This window comes from Alexandromys fortis, unplaced genomic scaffold (assembly GCF_014885135.2).
Source record: "Alexandromys fortis isolate MF-2015 unplaced genomic scaffold, M_Fortis_MF-2015_v1.1 scaffold_222, whole genome shotgun sequence".
Taxonomy (NCBI): domain Eukaryota; kingdom Metazoa; phylum Chordata; class Mammalia; order Rodentia; family Cricetidae; genus Alexandromys; species Alexandromys fortis.
This window is the reverse complement of record NW_026068108.1, coordinates 1,962,607-1,985,464: the sequence shown is the minus strand read 5'-3', so window position 1 is coordinate 1,985,464 and position 22,858 is coordinate 1,962,607. Positions and strand designations below refer to the sequence as shown.

The 22,858-nt window shown below is 41.2% G+C and overlaps 2 protein-coding genes across 11 annotated transcripts in view; both read left to right on the top strand.

Moving 5' to 3' along the window:
* The window catches only part of Fnbp4 (formin binding protein 4), a 34,628-nt gene extending 20,744 nt beyond the window's left edge, over positions 1-13,884 (top strand). For both annotated transcript variants that reach the window (XM_050124237.1, XM_050124238.1), the window contains exons 11-17: positions 806-939; positions 1,915-2,099; positions 9,021-9,337; positions 9,459-9,603; positions 10,797-11,149; positions 12,549-12,706; positions 12,951-13,884. In XM_050124237.1, coding sequence (XP_049980194.1) covers positions 806-939; positions 1,915-2,099; positions 9,021-9,337; positions 9,459-9,603; positions 10,797-11,149; positions 12,549-12,706; positions 12,951-13,041 — 1,383 coding nt within the window. In that variant the 3' untranslated portion in view covers positions 13,042-13,884. The remainder of the gene's footprint in view (positions 1-805; positions 940-1,914; positions 2,100-9,020; positions 9,338-9,458; positions 9,604-10,796; positions 11,150-12,548; positions 12,707-12,950) is intronic.
* Positions 13,885-16,141: 2,257 nt separating this feature from the next.
* The window catches only part of Agbl2 (AGBL carboxypeptidase 2), a 60,895-nt gene continuing 54,178 nt past the window's right edge, over positions 16,142-22,858 (top strand). For 4 of the 9 annotated variants that reach the window (XR_007589020.1, XM_050124312.1, XM_050124306.1 and 1 more), the window contains exons 1-4: positions 16,347-16,673; positions 16,829-16,926; positions 17,327-17,390; positions 21,672-21,806. Coding sequence is in view for 8 of the 9 variants with exons in the window: in XM_050124312.1 (XP_049980269.1) it covers positions 16,891-16,926; positions 17,327-17,390; positions 21,672-21,806 (235 nt within the window). In the remaining variant the exon portion in view is untranslated. Of the gene's footprint in view, positions 16,182-16,346; positions 16,674-16,828; positions 17,391-18,209; positions 18,329-21,671; positions 21,807-22,858 lie in introns of those variants that run through there. The other 5 variants (XM_050124307.1, XM_050124308.1, XM_050124310.1 and 2 more) reach the window with 5 other exon arrangements.

The window sequence follows — 22,858 nt, the reverse complement described above, 5'->3', positions numbered from 1 at the left end:
ACAGGTCCTCAGCCCTCAACTGAGATTAAAGGCTTGTACTACCACCTCCAGCTTTTAAAATTTTAAAAATGTGTTTTACAATATTAACTCTGAATTCATATTTGAACTATCAGCGCTGCAGGTAGTAACACTTTATTAAATAAAGCAAAATATCGCCTTAATAGACATACATTTAAGAAGTGTTTTTGTTTGTTTGTTTTCTTTGAGACAGGGTTTCTCTGTGACTCTGGAGCCTGTCCTGGAACTTGCTCTGTATACCAGGCTGGCCTCAAAATCTCAGAGATCTGCCTGCCTCTGCCTCCTGAGTGCTGGGATTTAAGACTTGTACCACTACCGCCTGGCTGCTTTCTTGATCTTGCTCATCTGGTAGAACATGGTAATCAGTCTTGGAGTCCCTTCTACTCTGTTTTCTGATCTCAATCTTTTTTTTTTTTTTTTTTTTTAACTTTTTGAGACAGGGTTTCTCCATAGCTTCTTGTCCTGGAACTAGCTCTTGTAGACCAGGCTGGCCTCGAACTCACAGAGATCCACCTGCCTCTGCCTCCCAAGTGCTGGGATTAAAGGCGTGCGCCACCACCGTCCAGCGTTCTAATCTCAATCTTTTTTTAATTAATTAATTAATTTATTAAAGATTTCTGTCTCTTCCCCGCCACCGCCTCCCATCCCCCCCAATCAAGTTCCCCTCCCTCGTCAGCCCAAAGAGCAATCAGGGTTCCCTGCCCTGTGGGAAGTCCAAGGACCACCCACCTCCATCCAGGTCTAGTAAGGTGAGCATCCAACAATCTTAATTCTCTGTTGATTCTAGACTCGAATTGCAGACTGGCGAGAAGGGGCTCTTAATGGGAATCACTTAAAACGAAAGCTTCAGGATGCCGCAGAACAGCTAAAACAGTATGAAATAAACGCCACTCCTAAAGGCTGGTCCTGCCACTGGGACAGGTACGCACTCTTCTCCCCTTTTCATCTTTCACCTTTGACATCTCAGACATGATTTGTGATCGCCACCACCTGACGCCATGACAGCCTGTCTGGAGCCTGAGAGCAGCTGCAGTCAGCGGTGCTGGGCAGGCAAAAGCACTGCAAGCAGAGTTTGCCTAGCCACACATTTGGAGAAACAAAATCAGTGTTTAAAAGTGTTCCATGTAACGGATTTTTTCCCAAGATTGGACAAAGCCGGTTTTTACTCTCCAGAGTGTTGCACGGAGTAGGGCGGGCTTGGGTTAAGCGCATGCGAGAGCTCTGTGCGCTTTACAGGACCTCTGGAAGCAACTACTCCTGATTAACCTCGGTGACGTTCAGGAAAGCTTCGTGACTGAAGATGAGTGAAGAACAAGAGTACTATCCTCTGCCAGCAGGTCAGATGAAAACATTTCTTTTTATATTTGGCTTTTCTTGATTTTTTTTTTCGTTATTTGAAATCTTTGCTCTTTTATTTTTCAGCTCCCAGATCCTCTCCCTCTCTTTAGCTTTCACTGTGTTTGATATCAAGAATTTGAAATGAATTCCACGGTCCAAGAGGGGAAGAGTCACCTTTCACTTCGATGTTCTCTTCTTTGGAAGGGAAATTAGTGTTCTAGGCAACTGAGTCCCTTCATTAATGAAACCTGGAACCCGGTTATGCATTGGCAAAAAACCAAAAACAAACGAAAGAAAAGAAATGATTTCTTATTCATCCTTTGGAGAGGGCTAAGGGCTGTATTCACAGAGCTGCTGACACTGCAAATAGCTTTGAATTTTCCTGGGTTTTCCATCCTCAATTGTCAAAGCTCTTTGTTGCCTTTGTGAATAGCAGTCCATAAGAAGAGGTTCGTCCCTGTGAGAGCAGACTGCTTGCTGTCCTGGGACAGGACCAAATGGAAGTGTCCCTGTAGGAGAACAGATTTTAAAACATGTGTTTTCTTTCTTGTAATTTAGGGATCATAGACGATATTTCTATGTAAACGAACAGTCGGGCGAGTCTCAGTGGGAATTCCCAGATGGTGAGGAGGAGGAAGAAAGCCAAGCACAAGAAGTTAGAGATGAGATTCTTCCTAAGTCAACTGTGAAAGATAAAACCTGCACTGATCCAAACTCTACAGAGTCCTCTGAGAATTCCACAGGTAGGACAGTCTACTCTGTTGTAGTTGAACAGTTTTGGGGAAAAGGTCATTAATATTTTTACTATAGGACAATTTGTAATATAGTAATAAGATACGCTAATTGCAAAGTCTAACTTAAACTAAGAGAATGCATGAGTTACACTGAAAGGAATTAATTCAATGACTAGTCAGAAAGCCAAATAACTATCTTTTGATCTTAAAAGGTTTCATGTAATAAATATTAATTAGTACATGTTTTTGCGTACTCATTAATAGAGTACAAATCAAAATTCACATTAAATTTAAAAATATAAGAGACCTATATGTAGACATAAATTTCTGTCCCGCCTGGTCCTGCAGCCATTCAGTCCCAAAGAAATACAGAGGCTTATATTAATTATAAGCTCTTTACCCTATTAGCACAGGCTTATTACTACCTCTTAACTTAAATTAACCTATAATTCTTATCTGTGTTTAGCCACATGGCTTGGTACCTTTTATCAGTGAGGCATTCTCATCCTACTTCCTCTGTGTCTGACAACTGCATCTCTGCCTTTCCTCTTCCCAGAATTCTCCTAGTCTGGTCACCCGGCCTATACTTCCTGTCTGGCTATTGGCCAATCAGCATTTTATTAAACCAGTATGAGCAACAAATTTTTGCAGTGCACATGAGCATTATCCCACAACATTTCCCCCCCTTTTTTTCTTTTCAAAACAAGAACTCTGAATCTAATCTCTTTTATTTAACTTTTTTCTGAGCATATTCATAATTACTTGTAACTAAAACTCTAAACAAAGACAGACATCCAAAATCCATTTTTGGGGAATGTGGGTGCAATCTCCTAGACTATTCCCTGCTGATTGGGGGTGCTGATAATCTTGAGGAGACCCAAAGAAACTTTAGGATTGTGGTCAAGTTCTGACTGGTGTATTTTGTAAGGCAGGATCATCACAGCCAGTAGTCTTGAGGCTGTTCTTGATGTAGAACACAGAAGAAACTTCCAACAGAGGTGCTCTAAAATGTTCGATCATCTTGGCTATCCGCTCCTATTGGAGATTTCTCAGGGGATCTTCCTTGATCGAACCTTATTTTTCTTAACCCAGAATGAATCACAGCCCCTTATTTCCTGTGGAAACAAAAGCAAAACCTCTTCTCCAAAGTAACATATCTTTTGAATTAAATTTTGAAGTCAGGGGCTGGAGAGATGGCTCAGGAGTTAAGAGCACTGCCTGCTCTTCCAGAGGTCCTGAGTACAATTCCCAGCCAACCACATGGTGGCTCATAAATCTGTAATGGGATCTTACATCCTCTTCTGGTGTGCAAGCATGCCTGCATGCAGAATACTGTATGAGTGATAAATAAATCTTTTTAAAAAAAATTTGAGGTCAAGGCATTTTCAAAATTATATAGGTTGGATTAATCCTGCAGCATTTATAATCAAATATTTTTAGCAGCTGTTGCTCTATCCTCAGCAGTCAAACAATTCAAAGACAACACAGTAACATACAGTATCCAGATTCATCTTTACATTGCTTTATTTTTTTAACTCTTATTTTTATGTTTTAATTTTTTTTTTTTGAAAGGGTTTCTCTGTATCTTTTTCTGTCCTGGAATTCGCTCTGTAGATCAGGCTGACCTCTAAACCAGAGATCCACCTGCTTCTGCCTCCCAAGTGCTGGGATTAAAGGCGTGCACTACCACACCCAACTATTTCTTTTTTTTAAAGGACTTTCTTTATCCTTTTTCTCTCCCAAGCCTACATATATTTTTAAACTGTAAACTGTTTAGAGGGTTTTTTGTTCCCCCTTTAATCTGTCTTTATATCTCTTTTTCTGACCACATGAGTCTTTAATCTGCTAAGTGATATGACTAGAATTAAAGCTGCAGCTTTGGCACCTGCCTCCACCCCATTTCTTAGCTTTTTAAGGGTCTAGCTTCATGGCTGGTCTGGTACTTGCTAGATAGACTGAGGCTGTCCTCAAACTCATAGAGATCCATCTGCTTCTGCCTCCCAAGTGCTGGGTTAAAGGTGTGCAGCCACACCCACCCAGATCTCTTTTTTGTTTGTTTATTTTTAAGTTGCTAAGTTGAACTCAGGTTGCCATGCTTGTAACACAAGCACTTTGCTACTTCCTGTTCTTGTGCTTTTTGTTTTTTTAATCATCTCATCTTATATATGCACGTGTCTTTGCTCTTTGTGTGTGCCTGGTGCCATGCACTTCAAAGGCAAAGACTGTCAGTGTCCCCGAAATCTATAGATGGTTGTGAGCTGCCATGTGGGTGTTAGGACTCATCTGGAGACTGTCTTGAAACTTGCTCTATAGATCAGACTGGCCTCAAACTCAGAGATCTCCCTGTCTCTTGTTTCCTGAGTGCTGGATTAAAGATGTGTGCCACCACCACCCGAGTAGGAAACTTTGATAGCATAAGAAGAACCTCCTTTTTTTTATCTTCTTCCTATCAGGTATGTAGTGGCTTATTTCAACGAAATGACTAAGGTAATGCTATCCTGTCCCAACATTATTTTTTGCCTGCATGGCCACTTCTCAGTCTTCTACACCCAACAGCCGCATTCACCTTGGTGATGCTTCTAGGATTGTCCATGGCATTGAGCATGGTTCAAACGTTTATTATGTGGTGTCTGGAAGATGCCACTGAACCTTACAAAGAAAGCAGATGTTACTAGACCACTTTAAATCCCTCACTAATGGAATTATGGCTTTGTCTTTAAGAATGCTATACCCCTGAGCTTTGGCACCAGGAGAATTTCTAGAGGTGCGAACCCATTCTTGGTCTGTCCATTAATAAAGGACTCAAAAAAGTGTTTCATGCTCCCATCAAGAAATTTGCAGTCATATCCCTAATGATTTTGTTAACATCATTAAGAAGCCTAGATAATATTAGATGGACTAAAATATCACAGATTATAATGGTAATGTATAGAGGCTTGATTTTGGCTGAGTGGATGATTCCATTCTTAACCACTCTGCTGATTTTTGATTGTTTGAATCAGACTCCCAAACTGTTCTCAAACTCCATATACAGACAAGGAAAGTATGACCTTGACCTCCAAATCCTAGGTGCTGAGATCCCAGTTATCCACCAGCACACTGGGACTCTTTGATCATAGTTCCTCATTTTATACACTCCCCTAATTGACTACTTACTGTACAGGTAACAAGTCTTAAGGGTTGGGGGTTTGGTGGTTTTTCTTTTTGTTTCTTTAAAAAACACTTCAATGTCAGGCATTAAGATTTTATTCTATTGTTGATGGCAAACTGTTGATGCTGTCTTGTAAAAGGTAAACCTTGAGTCATTTTTTGGGTGCGGAGTGTGGTTTGCTTTTGTGTGTGTGTGTGTGTGTATGTGTGACAAGGTTTCTCTGTAGCCCTCTGGCTGTCCTAGAATTCACTCTGTAGACCAGGCTGGCTACCCTCAGAGATCCGCCTGCCTCTGCCTCCCAAGTGCTGGGGTTAAAGGTGTGCCCATCTTTAAAACCATCTTTTATTAAAAGAAAAATGAGGGTGCCATCAGAATTGCTCGGTGGGTAAGAGTTGATTGCTGCCAAACCCCCAGGATCCACATGTTGGAAGGAGAGAACTGACTCTTTGAAGTTGTCCTCCAACCTAGATAAATAAATACACACGGGGACACACACACAATTAATTTAAATTTTTTAAAAAAGGCTGGGTGGTGGTCATGCACGCCTTTACTCCTAGCACTTGAGAGGCAGAAGCAGACAGATCTCTGAGTTCAAGGCCAGCCTGGTCTACAAGAGCTAGTTCCAGGACAGGCTCAAAAACTAGAACAAAACCATGTCTCGAGAAGAGAAAAAAAAATTAAGAAAGAAAAAGAATCTGGAGATATTTGCATAGTAATAGTATGTGCTTAGCATTCATGAGTCCCCCAGGTTTGATGCCTAGACCACCCAAAAAATAAAAACAGAAAAGGTATTATGCCATAAGGAGGAGGCAAGTAAGTTTTAAGGTTTACTTCAATTTTAGTCCTTGCTCATTGTTTCAGTGTATAGTAAGCATCATATCTCTGAAGGTGGAGTGATACTTCTTCGTAGTGAGTAACATGTGATATAAAATACCTAAGAGCAAAAGGTTTTAGATTAAGAATTGGTATCCTCACAATAGTATCTTTAAACTTAATGTAGTTCTAATTTTAGTGCATAACAAAAGCTGTTGATAACTTTAACCATCACATTGGATTTCAGAATTAAATGTTCACGTTAGTATAAAAAATACTAACTGGATTTGATTTATAAACAAGTAGCAGCATGATTGTAATAGATACATATAACATATGGTGCTTAAACTAGATTTTCTGTTTAGAAGTTTTGATTTTAACATTTTTTTAAAAGACTTATTTTTATTATTTGTGTGTGTGCCTGTGGAGGCCAGAAGGTGGCCTTGGATCCCTTGGACTGCAGTTAACAAACATTTCAGAGCCACCTGATATGAGTACTGGCATCTGAACCCTGGTCCTCAGGATAGAACTGCAAGCCATCTTAACACTAAACTGTCTCTTCAGACACATTGCTTTTGACTTTTTGAGATGGGCTCTCTATGTATTTTAGGCTAACTCAGATTCGGCTTCCCAGGAGTTAGAATTACTGGCTTGTGCCACCATCCTATCTTAAGTAATTTCAACCTTTCTGTGCTTAAGCTAAAGAAAGAATGATCAGTGTTTGAGATACAGCTTTTATGTTTGAGTAAATTTAGGGGCTTGGGATTCTGTTACTTTTTGCTAAATTTATCAAGTGTGTGTTGCTTGTGTTTAGTTTGTCTCGTCTTTTGCTTATTTGTCTGTTTTTTTTGGAAACAATGTCTGTTATACCCCAGGCTGGTTGGGAATTTGCTAAGAATGAGTGAATTTGAAGTCACAGTCTTCCTGCATTATAGTTAACTTAGTAGAAGAAAGTTAAAGTCTTAAATTAATAATCTTTAGTGTTTATTGCTTTATTTTTATCTTTAGTGTTCTGATGAAATCTTGATGTACTGTTTTATAATATAGACTTTCTAGCTATATACATACTTTTTGGTCAAATTAGTCTTCTGAAATGTTTTTGTCGGAAAGTTGGTATATAACTAAATTCATATTACTTGATGCCAATACAAAAAAAAGGTTAATGAGTCATTTGAGTTCTTCTAGCTGAAAAACTGCATTCATGTTTTCTGGTAAATCTTTTTCTAATGTCCCTTTCTTTAGCACTAAGGAATGTTTCAGTAATTATAAAAACAGTGTGGATCATCTTAATATTTTTTACACAATATATTAACTATGGTGTTCCATTAGCAAATCTAGTCTAAAAGCCTGTTGGCTTGGGCTTTACCTTGTCAGGCGTTGAGTATAAATGACCTTCTCCCTAACCTAGAGTTTTTCATAACGGAGCCCTTATTTAGTCAAATTTTGACAGGTGGCGGCATTTGGATATTTACACGCCTATAATCCCAGCACTTAAGGAGGCAGAGGCAGGTGGATGTCTGTGAGTTCAAGACCATCGTGGTCTGCAGGATTAGTTCCAGGACAGACTCCAAAGCTACACAGAGAAATCCTGTCTCAAAAAAACTTAAAAAGAAAAAGAAAGCACTAGGGCTAGGTGTCAGACCTGGTCTCTTGGTTCTGGCCTGGCCCCTGACAACTCTGTCATCCTAAGATAATAGTTCCTACCTGGGTTTCATCACCTCCAGAATGAGAAAGTTGAACTAGATGATTTCTCATGTTTCTTCTACTCCTAGATTCTATGATTTTTAGGGAGAAAATCCCCTCAACATTCCTGGGATATATATCTAATAGTCCCATATATTGTGAAACATCCCTATTGACGATAAAGAGGGATGGGGAAGGCTACAAGTAAGTATATCCTCCTGTTTTCTCTAATCTTTAAAAAGCTCTACCCAGCAGCAAAACTGCAGTGTTCAATGATAGTGTTTATGAAGTTTGAGAAAAATTTAACATAGCTTTTCAGTTATAATTTAACTCAAGCTAAAGCAACAGCAGTTTAAAGTTTCTACATCTTTTAACACCGTGTTTGAAAATCTCAGTGATCATTTGACATTTTGTCCTAAATTCCTCTTCACTCATCACAGAAAGAAGAGTGACCTTCCCTTTGTTGGTGTGGTTAAGCAAATGTCATTTCCACATGTGAAGTACATTTTTAAATACTTCTAATATCCATTTTTAAAGCTTCTAATCCAGGTTAATCAAATAGGTAGAATTTTTTTGTTTTAATGGGTTTTCACTGGCATCCACACTTAACTAGATCACCGAAAAAAAATGATAGTAATAAAACAGAATCAGTATTACAGATATACATGATTCATTTATTTCATTTTTGAAACAAAGTCCCCAGAGAATTTCTGCCTTCTCATGTTGCAATAAATGTTTGAGAAAAAAATTCTAGGGGCCTGAAGCTGTTAAGAGCATATACTATTTTAGCAGAGGACTGAACTTGGTTCTCAGTACCAACCAACTGAACAACAGGTCACATCTGCCTTAACTCAAGCCTCAAGAGGATCCAATAATTTGGTGCCTTCTTCTGGTCTTTAAGGGCACCTGCACACACAGGCACATACCTAAACACACACACTTAAAAATAAGGTTTATTTCCAAGTTTTAGATTTGGATGATGGAATTACTCATTGTTTTGTGATATTTTTATTTATCTAAAAATCTGGATATAAAGGCTAGTACAATATAGCTAGGGAAAGTTCTCTCAGCATCATAAATTATAGAAGTAATTTCTAAGTTGAACTGCTCAGTGTTTCAGTGATATTAGTGGCTAGTCAAGTTTTAATACGGGAGAGCCTTCTAGTCCTGCTATCTGAAACGACTGCACCTTTGTCTTAGTTTGTAGTGATGTGAACCTTAACATGAATATTAGCTATGAAGGATTTGTTTTGGTTTTTCCCTCACTACTGTGTGTTTTCTAGGTTCTCTTTGTAAAGAATCATTTTCTGGCCAAGTTTCTTCATCACTCATGCCACTTACTCCATTCTGGACCCTCCTTCAGTCACATGTACCTGTGCTTCAGCCACCATTACCTCTGGAAATGCCTCCACCCCCACCTCCACCCCCAGAATCTCCTCCTCCTCCACCACCACCTCCTCCTCCACCTCCTCCTTTAGAAGATGGTGAGATTCAGGAGGTAGAAATGGAGGATGAAGGAAGTGAGGAGCCTCCTGCCCCAGGAACAGAGGAGGATACTCCTTTGAAGCCTTCAACACAGACCACGACTGTAACTAGCCAGGTAATGATGTCCTTGACATTGTGGATGGTAGTGGAGCCTGGAACATAACTGGCATGTTTTACTTTAGAAGGATATATTTTGTAGGGCTTGTAATTTGCTGACTGGGATGTTTGTGTTTCAGAGTTCAGTTGATCCTACCACCTCTAGTCCTCCATCTACTAAAGCAGTAAAGAGAAAGGCAGCAGAAATTAGTACTGCAGTGGTCCAGAGATCGGCTACTATTGGTAGTTCTCCAGTTCTCTACAGCCAGTCAGCTATAGCTGCAGGTAAGCATCATAATTAAAGTAGGTTCTGGGCTGGAGAGATGGCTCAGAGGGTAAGAGCAATGGCTGCTCTTCCAGAGGTCCTGAGTTCAATTCCCAGCAACCACATGGTGGCTCACAACCATCCGTAATGAGACCTGGTGCCTTCCTTGCCAGCAGTACATTGTTTGCTTAATAAATAAATAAATCTTTAAAAAAAAATAAAGTAGATTCTTCTCAATATATCATTTGTTTCCAGCAGTAGATGCTGTAAATAGAAGGTGTTTGATTGAAAAATACTGTTTGTGTAAGAGACCTGATGCTTGAATGCTCCGGTGTTCTGGCTCATATCCCAGTTTTGGACAAACTTTCTGAGCTCTCATTCTTTCTTGTCTGGGTTACTTATAGAATTGTCAGGAAGGCAAAGGCAAAAAGAATGTAGGAAATGAATAAAATGATTGCTCAAACCAGATTTTTTAAAAAAAAGAAAATACTATTTATAGTTATTTCTCCCAGTTACTAAAAACTACCCTTAAACATGTATCCTTATCCTTACAAGATTATTTTCTGTTTTGGTTTATTGTTTTTTGTTTGGTTGGTTGGTTTGCTTTGGTTTTTCCAAGACAGGATTTCTCTTGAGTAGCTCTGGCTCTGTAGACCAGGCTGGCCTCGAACTCAGAGATCTGCCTGTCTCTGCCTCCAGAATGCTGGGATTACAGGCGTGTGCCACACCACCCAGCTATGCTTTTGCTTTTTTAAGACAGGGTGTTAGTAGGTCTAGAATTCATTTTATAGACCCTTCTGGGTACTGGCATTAGAGACATGTTCCATTTATTCAGGGTCTACACAATTGTTTTCTGTACATTTATATATACTAGTTATTTTTATATTGAAGAGCCTCAATCTGTAAGTGTTCACGTTTTAATTTAATTTTATTTTTTTGATTTTTTTAAGACACTTTTTCTGTGTAGTACTGGCTATCTTGGAACTCACTCTGTAGACCAGGCTGGCCTCAAACTCAGATCCATGTGTTTTTACCTCTCAAGTGCTGGGATTAAAAGCATGGCCTACCCTGCCCAGCTACAACATTTAATATTTTGCTATTAACAAATATTTTTAAAGGAAAAAGTATATTGAAATCATTTTGTGATTGAACTGCTAGTTTCCTTTTCCTTCTTCCTTGTTACAGTGTCCTTTTTTTATGTTTCCTGCATTAGGTCACCAATCAATGGGGATTTCACACCAGGCTATTGGGATGGCACACCAAGCAGTATCAGTTAGCCATGCAGCAGCAGGAATGGGTCATCAGGCCAGAGGGATGAGCCTGCAATCAAATTACCTTGGACTAGCAGCAGCACCTGCAATTATGAGTTATGCTGAATGTTCTGTCCCAATTGGAGTGACCACACCATCATTGCAGCCAGTTCAGGCTCGTGGAACTATGGCCACACCTGCTGTCTTAGAACCACCACCGCCTCCTCCTCCACCACCTACACCTACACCACCTCCGCTACCACCAGCTCCCAAAGTGCCACCACCTGAGAAGACAAAAAAAGGAAAGAAAGATAAGGTGAGTCTTCACTTTTTTTTATTTAAAAAAAATTAGTAGGATGATACTCACATAGCAAAATCAAAGGAATAATAATTTAATAAAGATTTATTTCCAGGCAGTAGTGACACGCAACTCTAATCCCAGCACTTGGGAGGTAAAGGTTGACAGATCTCTGTGAGTTTGAAACCAGCCTGGTTTATACAGTGAGTTCCAGGACAGACAGCTACATAGTGAGACCCTGTCTCAACTCACACCCCACCCCCACCAAATTTTTTTTTAATGTTTTTTGCCTAAATGTATGTCTGTGTACTACTTATGTGCCTGGTGCTCATGAAGGCCACAACTGGCTTTACAGTAAGTCCCCATTTGTGGGTGCTAGGACTCAACCCCAGGTCCTTTGGAAGAGCTGTAAGCGGAGTTGTCCCTCCATCCCCTTCCCAATTAATCGTTTTTAAGCACTTCTTTAAAAATGATTTCTCTGTTTCCTTCTATTTATGGTGTGTGTGTGTGTGTGCGCGCGTGCGTGCAGGCCTATGTATACACAAGTCCCTGCAGAGACTAGAGAGTGTCAGGGTCCTTGGAACTGGACTACAGGTGGTTATGAGTCCCTGATATGAGTGGTAGGAACCGAATCCAGTTCTCCAAAGAACAACAAATGTTCTTAACTACTGAGCCATCTCTTCAGCCCCTCTTAAGAAATTTTACACATGTATTAATTAATGCATGATGTTTTGAACATACCCACACATCCCCATCACCATTTTTTTTGTATTCCTTCTCCCACTGGCTCACTTCCTCCTCCCAACTTGTCTACATTTTTTGTTTGTTTATTCCCCGCGCCTATGTTTTACTTGCAAGTCTTTTTTGTTTCTAAGACAGGGTTTCTCTGAGTTGCCCTGGATTTACTGAATCTCACTTATCCCAACTAGATTAGCCTCAAAATCAGAGATCCACCTACTTCTCCCTCTTGAATGCTGGGGTTAAAGGCTTTTGCCACCATACCTGGCTTCTTTTTATAATGACCCAGTGAATTTTATAGCTTATAGGGGCTTGAGCACTTTACAGGTGCCTTCACCACCAAAAAGACTCTCCTTCCTCTATCAACTGTTAACTGTGTGTATAAATCCTCGGAGAAGGGTGGGGCCCTGTAAGCCCTTGCCCTCTTCATGACAAGCTCTTGTTAATAGGCCTAATCTTGTATAGACAATCCAGCGACTGTGAGTTCCATAGAACATCTATGCCATGCCAGAAGTTAGTGTTCCAACATTGTCTGCACACACCACCTTCATACTTGTAAGCCTGGGTTCTGGTCGCTTCCAGTGCCACATTTATCCCTCGGTTCCAGGGAGAGATCTTGATTGTCAGTATAAAGGACCTGTTTCCCGTGTGCATCTTCTGATCTGTAACTTTGTTTTAGGCAAAGAAAAGTAAAACCAAAATGCCATCTTTGGTAAAGAAATGGCAGAGTATCCAGCGGGAGTTAGATGAGGAGGATAATTCGAGTTCCAGTGAAGAGGACCGGGAATCCACTGCACAGAAGCGAATCGAGGAGTGGAAACAGCAGCAGCTGGTCAGGTAAATGGAGTGTAGTTCCTGATGGGAAGGGTTTGTGCTAATCTTGGGGTAGTCGTATTCTTAACATCACAGTCTTTCATGAAGAATACACTGCTCCTTTGCTGAGAAACTTGAAACATTTTCCTGAGTGGACGTGAGATCCAGTTTTCAGTTTCAGTATTTATTTCTAAAAAAAATAAAATAAAAATAAAAAAGATTCTCTTCTCTTTCCAGTGAAGTAGTAACATGCATATTGTTTTCACAGTGGCATGGCAGAAAGAAATGCAAATTTTGAAGCCCTTCCTGAGGATTGGCGAGCAAGACTGAAGAGAAGGAAAATGGCCCCCAACACATAGTTTTAATTTAAAAAAAAAAAAAACACCTTTTTTTTTTTTTTAGTTTTTGTTTTATGTTTAAAGTCTTAACCAGTTCTAAGCTGTTGTCAGATGAACTGTAAATGTTATGAGGAAGAACATCCTGGACAAAACCCATGCATATTAAGTTGTCTGTTGAGGAGATGTAGTTTTCTGTTTGCTGAAGGAGGGGTGTTTGGAATTGCTTTGCCCTGACTGTCTCTTTTCACACTGGCAAGCTTAGCATGTTAGATATGAGTCAGTCTTGAGGAACATGGGAGTCATGGGCATGAAACCTCAGTATAGGACTCACTGGCAAAAGGAAATGCCCACTAGAGGCTCGTTCAGTTCCTAGTGTGATATTCTCCTTACCTTCTGCTCCACAACAAGTGCAATTAAGAAGGCAGCTCTGTATCCTATCTTGCTTGACCATCAGAATCTTTGACCTCTTCCTCGAGTCTGCTGCCCCTGAAGTATTGAGATCGTGCTGACGGCCACATTTTCTCAGAAACCCTACGGCACTCATTTCATACCAGGTGGTATATTGACAGGCACGCAGAGTAGCAGCTGCAGGTGTTCAGATCCTTGATTGTGAGAAATTCCCCTAAAATAGGCCACTTTGTGTACTGTCAGCATTGTTTTACCCACTTCAGAAATTCCCCTCTCCGTGAGATTCCAGTGTTTAAGAAGCAGTCCACTGTTGTGTGCTTTCTCCTGTATCACAATCAAGAAAGGTCACTTTAACTGAAGAAAAAGCAAATTGTGTCTTAAAGCTGTTTGTATTTCTCCAGTTTCTGACACTGTAAATTTGTATATATGCACTAATAAAGCTCTTTTTATACTTGTGACTGGTTATCCTTTCACTCTTGTAAGCATGTTACCCTGCAGTTATAATACCAGGACCTAGTGTATTCCATTCTTAATTGTTGTGACCAAGCATGGCACAGAGCATACACTGACATTTGAACATCAGGAAAAAATAGCATCTTGGAGATATACGGGGACAGATTTTAAACAAGGTGGAGCCTTGTGTGACTATGCTGATAGGGCTTACATTCCATTCTTACTAATATTTGACCTGTCCGAGTCCTGGGAACAATGTAATATGGGGAGGAAGGTGCTTTCTAGCTTTTTTTTTTATAGGTAATAAAAAGCTGATTATGGAAAATAATAGATACTTAAGATTATAATCAATAGTTAACCAAAGACAAATAGTTTGGATTTTATTCTAGTATTCCTATGCAGTTAAAATTTTTTACTTTGTATTATAGTGTACTAGATTTTATTTATCATGTGCTAATGCTGAGATGCCCATTTTGTACCTAAAATTGTTTTGTAATCTGCATAGTTAAATTTCTATAAATAAAGGCTATCAACTAGCTGTTAAAGTTCTTGTCTTAACTAGTTAACAGTTTTCCAGGTGTGTGATTGTTGCTGGGGAGACCAGCCTTCTTACTACCCTGCTGCTGAGCCCATAAGGGACCGGATGGGTGGCCCAGGGCTTGGCTTTGCCCCCTTAGTTTCTAACTAGTTTGTTAGTTTTTTGGGTTTTTTTGTTTTTGTTTAGAGGATTTTTGTTTCATTCTAGCTAGAAGGTTAGAAGGTAGAGAACAAAGAGTAAAAGTGTTCAGTAGCTGGCCCGTATCATCACTAGTTGAGATGACATTCTAGCCTGCAAGTCTGGCCTGTCTGAATAGCTTATCCAAGATTCTGACCTCAGCTTTTATGAGGCCGTTCACTTTTTGTTGCTGTTGTTAAAGGTCTACTTATGTTTATGGATGTTTTGTCTGCGTGCATGTCTGCACACCAGAAGAGGGCATGGATCCTGTAGGGGTACAACTGAAGATGGTTGTGAGCCACCCATGTGAGTGCTGAAGACTGAACTTATAAGAGAAACCAGTGCTGTGCTCTCCAGCCAAGAAAAGGTTCAAACTTAAAATAGGACATCTTTAACACAAATCCTTGAACAAGCCTCAAAAAGGAACAGTGGGGCAGGAGAGGTGGCTCAGCACTTAAGAGCAGTCCAGCACACACATCCAAACTGTAACTTCAGCTCTAGGGAGATCTCTGGCAGTACGTTCCTGCAGTCACGTGCACGTACACAACATGAAAATCAATCTTTTTTTGAAAAATATATTTTTTAAAGAATAAGGGCTGATTGGATAGCCTAAAAGGTTTGGGTTTGACTGGCTGACATCTGCTAGTCCCTGGAACCCATACAAAGGTGGAAGGAAAGAACTCCACACGGAAACATAATTCTATGAAAAATGGATGGAGGCAGCTGGAGAGATGTCTTTGAGCTCAGAGTCTTGTTCCCAGCATCCAATTCTTACTTAAGAGGGCTCACAAGGGCATGACACTTCCCTGGGGACCGAAATCTTCTGGCCTCTACGAGCATCTTCTTTTAAACATGTAGTGAGAAATAGATGGAGGCAGCTGGAGAGATGTCTTTGAGCTCAGAGTCTTGTTCCCAGCATCCAATTCTTACTTAAGAGGGCTCACAAGGGCAAGACACTTCCCTGGGGACCGAAATCTTCTGGCCTCTACGAGCATCTGCATGCAAACAGGGAGAGAGAAATAGTTTTTTTTTTTAAATATTTATTTATTATGTTTACAATATTCTGTCTGTGTGTATGCCTGCAGGTCAGGAGAGGGCGCCAGACCCCCATTACAGATGGTTGTGAGCCACCATGTGGTTGCTGGGAATTGAACTCAGGACCTTTGGAAGAGCAGGCAATGCTCTTAACCACTGAGCCATCTCTCCAGCCCCAGAGAGAAATAGTTTTTAAGGAGTAACTTGTATTTTAAGCCAAATCAAGAAAAAGTGGAAAGGAAGCTGTTTTAAGTTTGTCAAAGGGAGAAGGAAAGCTGTAAATTAGAATGAGCCTGATTCCTAGGACTGATCTGCTCTCCCTGTTTAAATAAAGCTTGTTTGGTTGCTACAGCTCCCCCCTAAACAGGAAATTATTAAAACTACAGAAGTTAGAAAATAGGGTGAACTCTCCTGGCACTGTTCCCAGCCTGGGTCCTTGATGTGTGAAACAAATAGCCTGACATCGCAGGTTGAGGGCGGGGTCCTGCCCTCCTTCCGCTTCTGGCTCCGGGTTGCTAGGCTGCCAGAGTCCGCGCGGAAAGCTCCGCAGGTGAACTGATGGGCTGGGTCTGCGAAGGAGCCAGTTAGTGTATCCCAGGCGGGAAGGGGGTGGGGGGTGGGGTGAAGAGTAGGGGGTGAGGAAGGCAGGAGGCGAGCAGGGTAGGGGATAAAGGAAGTAGAGGGTGGAGACGGCGGGCCTGGGATGAGGAGGGCAGGGTACTGACGAGCGTTGGGCCAGCCCTCTCCAGGCCCCTGCAGCCGGAGTGGCAGTGGCGGGGTATGGGAGCTGGGCGCGCGGGTCCCTGCCAGCTCTGGTGGGAATTTCTGCATCGCCGTGGGCTTTCCCCACAGCGGTCACATTCTCTGGAGTGGGACACTCACAACTGAACGAACGTTTCCAGGACCGGTTGCTTTCGACCTCCTGACCTTTCCCGGTGTCCGAGCATCTCTTCTCAGTGTAAGCACAGCATGGGGCCAGCGAGGGTCCCGGTAAGTCTAGAGGACGAAGCACGGGGACTCGCAGTGCGCCCTGACTGCACAGGTGCGTGCAGGATTGCCCTGAAGTCGAAAGGCTGTGAGTGTGAAGGGCAACAGATTGGTGTTCTTTGGTGTTGCTGTGTGTTTGGATTGGTTTCTTTCCACCTTCCTGCTGTGATTTGAGACTTTGGTGTAATCAGCTCCCTTTTTGGAAATTAGGTAGAGGTTGCAGCTGGCAGCGGTGCTACTGATTCGCCTACATTTTTCTATGTGGCAGTAACATGTTCCCAGCGCTGGACGCAGAGTTGAAGCAGGAGGTCGGTACACTCCCCTTTCCAAAACTTCACAGAAACTTAATCCTAGACCAAAAGGTTCATTGTGGTGGCCTGCTGGTCCAACTGGAAGATTGTTTTGTGTTTGGCTTTTGGGGAGGTAGGTAGGTAACGTGACCTTGCTGTGTAGCGCAGGTTGGCATGGAACTCACTCTGTTGCCCAGCCTGGCCTTGAACTTGCTCCTCCTACCTCTGTTTCCCTGGCGCTGTAATTCCTAGTGTGCTCTACACCCGCTAGTACTCCAGATCTGTTAGAGACAGCATAACTCGATATTTGCATGGATTGTTTTGTTACCGTATCCTGTGAAGCATGTTTGACACTTGTTGCTAAGAATTCAGTGTCATCTGAATGACATGTTCTGCTTGAGAATACCTTTTCTTTCAGACTCTTCCTGATCCCTACGAGGATTTTATGCACCATCATCTCCAGTATTATGGATACTTTAAAGGTAATAACATTTGTTTCTTTCCAGGCATCACCAAGCTGACCTGTGGCATTAACTGAAAGAACTGTGGTTAAGACTGGAGTCCTTTTTCTAGTTGATTAGTTGAAAAGCACCTGCTACCCCTATTGATCTCTCGTGTCCCTCTGTCTAGGGACAGCCTCGCTATATATAAAAGTACAAATGTTTCCTCTAGTCTTTTCAATTTGTTAGCCTGTTTTCTACTGGTGCACTAATAACTACCATCTCTGAATTGTCGTATGACATTCAAATAGTTCTTATATAGGTGAGTCTCACTGTGTAGTACAGGCCTCTTACACCACTATGCCCAGTTTGTTTATAGTCTTGCTATCTGGAGAGTCATTTCCTTTCACCTTGTTCTTCAAAAGCATCTAGCCTTTTCTTGAGTCTTTGCTTTCCTCTCTTCTTTTTGTCTTTTAGTTTTAGAGATTGGACTTTTGTTCACTATAGTGTGCTCTGCAAGCACCCTGCTGAGCCACATCTCAGTCCTCTGGATGTAAATGTTAAAATTAGTTTGTGATATTAAAAAGAAATCATTTGGAATGGGAAGTGAGGTGTACAATGGTAAAACACTTGTCTAACATTATCCAGGGCTACATCCAATTCCCAGTACCTTGAAACCTTCTATTTATGCATGTATTTATTCGCTTGTTGATTTTTTTGAGACAGTCTGTATATACCAGATTACTCAGTTCCCCATACTGATCTTTTTGTTTGTAAAGCAGAGTTGGAATTTATTAGGAAAATGGTTTGTTTGTTTTTGTTGGTGGCGGTGAGGTTTTTGTTTTGTTTTGTTTCAAACAGGGTTTCTCTGTGTAGCCATGGCTGTCCTGAAACTCACTCTACAGACCAGGCTGGCCTTGAACTCAGAGATTCATCTGCCTCTGCCTCCTGGGAGTAAAGTTGTGCACCAGCACTGTGAGGTATATGGGTGTTTTTTGCCTACATGTATGTATGTGCACCGTGTGTGTGTGTGTGTGTAGGGTGTACCTGAGGAGGTTGGGGCCCCTGGAACTAGAGTTATGGATGCTCATGAACTACTGTGTAGGTGATGGAAACCAACTTGGGTTCTCTGAAAGATCAGTAAGCACTGTTAAAACAGTGGGCCCATTTGCTATTGTTTTAAGACAAAATCCTGCTGTGTACCCTGGCTGGCCTATAATTTCCTAAGTAGACAAAGCTGAAATCCTCTTGCCTCTACCTCCAAAGCACTGGGATTACAAATGAGAATCACCATGCCCAGGGCATATTTAAAGATTTTGTATAGTATTTCCATTTTTGTATTACTATAAATGTTTCTCTCCCCTCTGCCCCACACCGGCTTAGGAATTTATTAGAGGGGGTGTGCACAGGCCTGGGAAGTCAGTGTGCAGAGAGCAAATGTTGTCTCTTTTTTAAGACAGGGTTACACCCTAGAACTGCATGGTTCATCTGGGCCAGCTGCAAACATGCAGTCTTCCTACCTTTGCCCCCTAAATCGTATTAGGTACTTTTCTATAGCTGTGATTAAAACACTATGAACAAGGCAACTTATAAAAGAAATCATTTAATCAGGCTTATGGTTCCAGAGCTGAGAACTCATATTTCATGGGGAAAAAATACACTGGGAATGGCATGTGTCTTTTTAAATCTTACTCTTAACCCCAGTGACACATCTCTTCCAACAAGGCCATACCTCCTAATCCTTCCCAAGCAGTTCCATGAAGTATTCAAACACATGAACCTATGGAAGCTATCCTCATTCAAACCATCATACAAGTTAAATGCCTCTTAAAAAGATTTGTTTTTATTTGTGTGCGCATGTCTTAGGGTTTCTATTGCTGCAATGAAACACAGACCAAAGAACAAGTTGGGGAGGAGAGGATTTATTTGGCTTACACTTCTGCGCTGCAGTCCATCATTGAAGGAAGTCAGAACAGGAACTCATCTAGCCAGGACAGGAACCTGGAGGCAGGAACTGATGCAGAGGCCATGGAGGGGAGCTGCCTATTGACTTGCTCCCTATGGCTTGCTCAGCCTGTTTTCTTACAGAACCCAAGACCAGTTGAGTCTAGTAATACACTCCTTTAATCGTAGGACTTATGAGGCAAAGGCAGGCCAGCCTTAGTTCAAGGCCAGCCTGATCTATAGAGTAAATTCCAAAAAAGCACCTAGAACACCAGCCCAGTAAGGAGACCATCCACAGTGGACTGGGCCCTCTGTCATCAATCATTAATTGAGAAAATGCCCTACAGACTTACCTGCAGCCTGATTTTATAGAGGTATTTTCTTCACTGAGGTTCCCTCCTTTCTATCACCTTGACATAAAACTATCCAGCACAGTGTGTTTCCCTGCATGTATGTGTGCTTACTCTGTCCATGTCTGGTGCCTTTAGAGGCCAGAATTTGAGTAACAAATGGTTGCAAAGCGCCTGTGGGTCCTCTGAAAGAGCAGTAAGAGCCAGAAATTTAGATCATCCTCAGCTACAAAAAGACAAGGAATTTCACTTTTATTACATATCTTTTGTGTTTGTGAATGTGTGTTCACACATACCATTGTTCCCACATGGAGGTCAGAGAGCAATTTTCAGGAGTTGGTTCTCTCCTTCCAACATCACCCCCAGTGATTCAACTCAGGTTCTCAGGCCTTGCAGCCAGGACCTTTCCTCCCTGAGCCATCTTCATCTTGCCAGCCAGAAATTAATTTTCTTTTGTTGTTGTTGTTGTTTTTTGAGACAAGGTTTCTTTGTAGCTTTGGAGCCTGTTCTGGAACTAGCTCTTGTAGACCAGGCTGGTCTCAAACTCACAGAGATCTGTCTGCCTCTGGGATTAAAGGCGTGCGTCACCACCGCCCAGCCCAGAAATTAATTTTCTAGAGTGACATTTTGTTTTGTTTTGGTTTTGGTTTTTTGAGATGGGGTTTCTCTGTGCAACAATACTGGCTGTCCTGGAACTCACTTTGTAGACCAGAACAGCCTTGAACTCAGAGATCCAATTGCTGCCTCCTAAGTGCTGGAGCTAAAGGCGTGTCCCACCATGTCAAAAATGAGTTTTCATTTTTGTTTATTTATTTTTTGGTCTTTTGGGACAGGGTCACTTGTAACCCAGGCTGGTCTCCACCTCAATATACAGCTTTATTTTCTTGTTTATTTTTGCAGTTCTAGAGTGCAAGCCTGGGGGCTTGCACTTATTAGGAAGGTGTTCTACTACTGAACTGGACCTACAACTCTAGATGTTTTGAGACAAAGTCTTGCCATGTATTCTAGTTGACTTTGAACTTACAATCCTACTTAATCTTTGTCTATCCACCATGGCCAGCTTAATATTGATTGTAATTCTGATAACCTTGTTCAACATTATTATTAATAATTTCTACTTTAGGACTAATTTGTTGAAAAGAGAACTTCAGTTTGTCAGATTCATTCAGTGTCCTTAGCACAGAAAGGCTTTGAAGCTGAATGTGCCGGTGAATGCCTTAATCTTGGCATTTGGGAGGCAGAGGCAGGTGGATCTCTATGAGTTTGAGGTCAGCCTGGTCTACATAGTGAGTCCCAGGACAGCCAGGGCTTTATAATAAGACTATTTTTTAAAGGCTTTTGGTACAATGTGGAATATTTACAAATATTTATACTGTGTGAATATATGTCTCTGTGATTGGTTTAATAAAGAAGCTGGCTGGCCAATAGCTAAACAGGTTAAGATTAGGCAGGAGAGCCAAACTGAGAATCCTGGGGGGAAGAAGTGCAGAGACTGGAGTCACCAGTAGAAACAGAGAGAAGCAAGATAAAAATGTACCAAGTCACATGACAAAACATAGATAGGAAATGTTAAAAGTTGGTTAGTAGTAAGCCTGAGCTATTGGCTAAGCATTTATAATTAATATAAGCCCCAGTGTGTTTATTTGGGAGCTGCTGGTGGGACAGAAGCTTCTGCCCTCAGTACAGTACTTTGCTCCCACTCCGGTACTGGCTTTCACTTGGTTTTGGCTCTCTTAGCAGTTCTTAGAGCCACTGAGTTTTTCTGCCTTCTGAACACTATTCTAAAACCAACAGTATACCATGGTATTCATCTCTACTCTCTTTCCTCTCTTGCCAAATGGGAATCATTATTCTCACTTTGCATAAATTGCAATGTGAGAGATCTTTTAAGAATGGGATATTATAAAAGTTGGTGCTGAACAGTGATGATAAAAGTCATGGTTTGAGTGGCTGGGTTGCTATAGTGATCCCATCCCTAGAGATACTGAACCATTGTACAAACAACTTGAACTAAACCACTTACTCTTAGCCCAGAAAGGCAATCTACCAAATTCTGCTGCTCATCAGCGTGTTTGGAAGACTAGTCCTCGGTACATGTTGAATGGCTCTTTTGGAGAAAGAGACAATTTGATCTCGGACACCTTGGAAAAAGAGACATTTCTATGTGAGTAACCCTTGCACCCTACATACCCCCACCCAGAAACCTTACTGCCTTGAAACTCTAGGAACCTAAGAGAACAAATGTGGGAGAAGTCAAGCAAGCAGACTTTTGATTTTTGGTTTATTTGTTTCATTTTGTTTGTTTTTTAAAGGGGTATTGTTTCATGTATTTTATATTTTGTTGTATACGCGTCTTGGTGACGACTACCAGGTCCCATACGGCCTACTCATCCATGTTTGGAGGGAAGGCTGAAGATTAAGAAAGAGATAGACAACAGTCGTGAGGGCATTCGGGAAATACTGGGATTTGCCTCGTATTTATTTCTCATAGCCTTTATATACCTCAATCTAGAAAGGATGGGGAAGGCAAAAGGCCTCTTTACCAAGATGCAAAGAACAAAGTAATTACCTTCTCAATACCCCACACATTAAGAAACCACACCTAGTTCAAACCACCATCATTGGCTTTCTCATTGACCTCCCAATTTCTTATCTTGTTCCAATTACCTTCTCTAAATATATTTTGAGCATAGCAATGTCCTTTTTTTAACATACAAATATAACTATATCTCTCTATTTAAAAATTTTGATCAAAACAAATTCAAAGGCATAAAATATAATGCTAAACATTTTTAGAACAAAAGTTTAAATTTTTTTCTAGAATCACAGGTGCATACCTCTGGAACTCACAGAGATCTGCCTGCCTCTGCCTCCCAAGTGCTAGGATTAAAGGTATGCACCACCACCGCCTGGCAAAAATAAAATCTTTTTTAAAAGATTTATGTTGGGTGTAGTGGGGAATTCCTTAATTCCCAGCATTTGGGAGGCAGAAAAGGCAAGTTCTGTGAGTTTGAGTCCCCACTTCTACTTCACTCTTTTTTTTCTTAAAGCCCAGGCTGGCCTCGAACTCATGATCCTCCTGCCTCTGCCTCCTTCAGCAAATCCTACCAGTGTGTGCCACCACAACCAGCTATGTCACTCTTTTTAAAGATACTGTTAGTATTATTTCTCATTAATGTGCCATAGTTATTTTACCTTCCTTTTTGATTATTACCT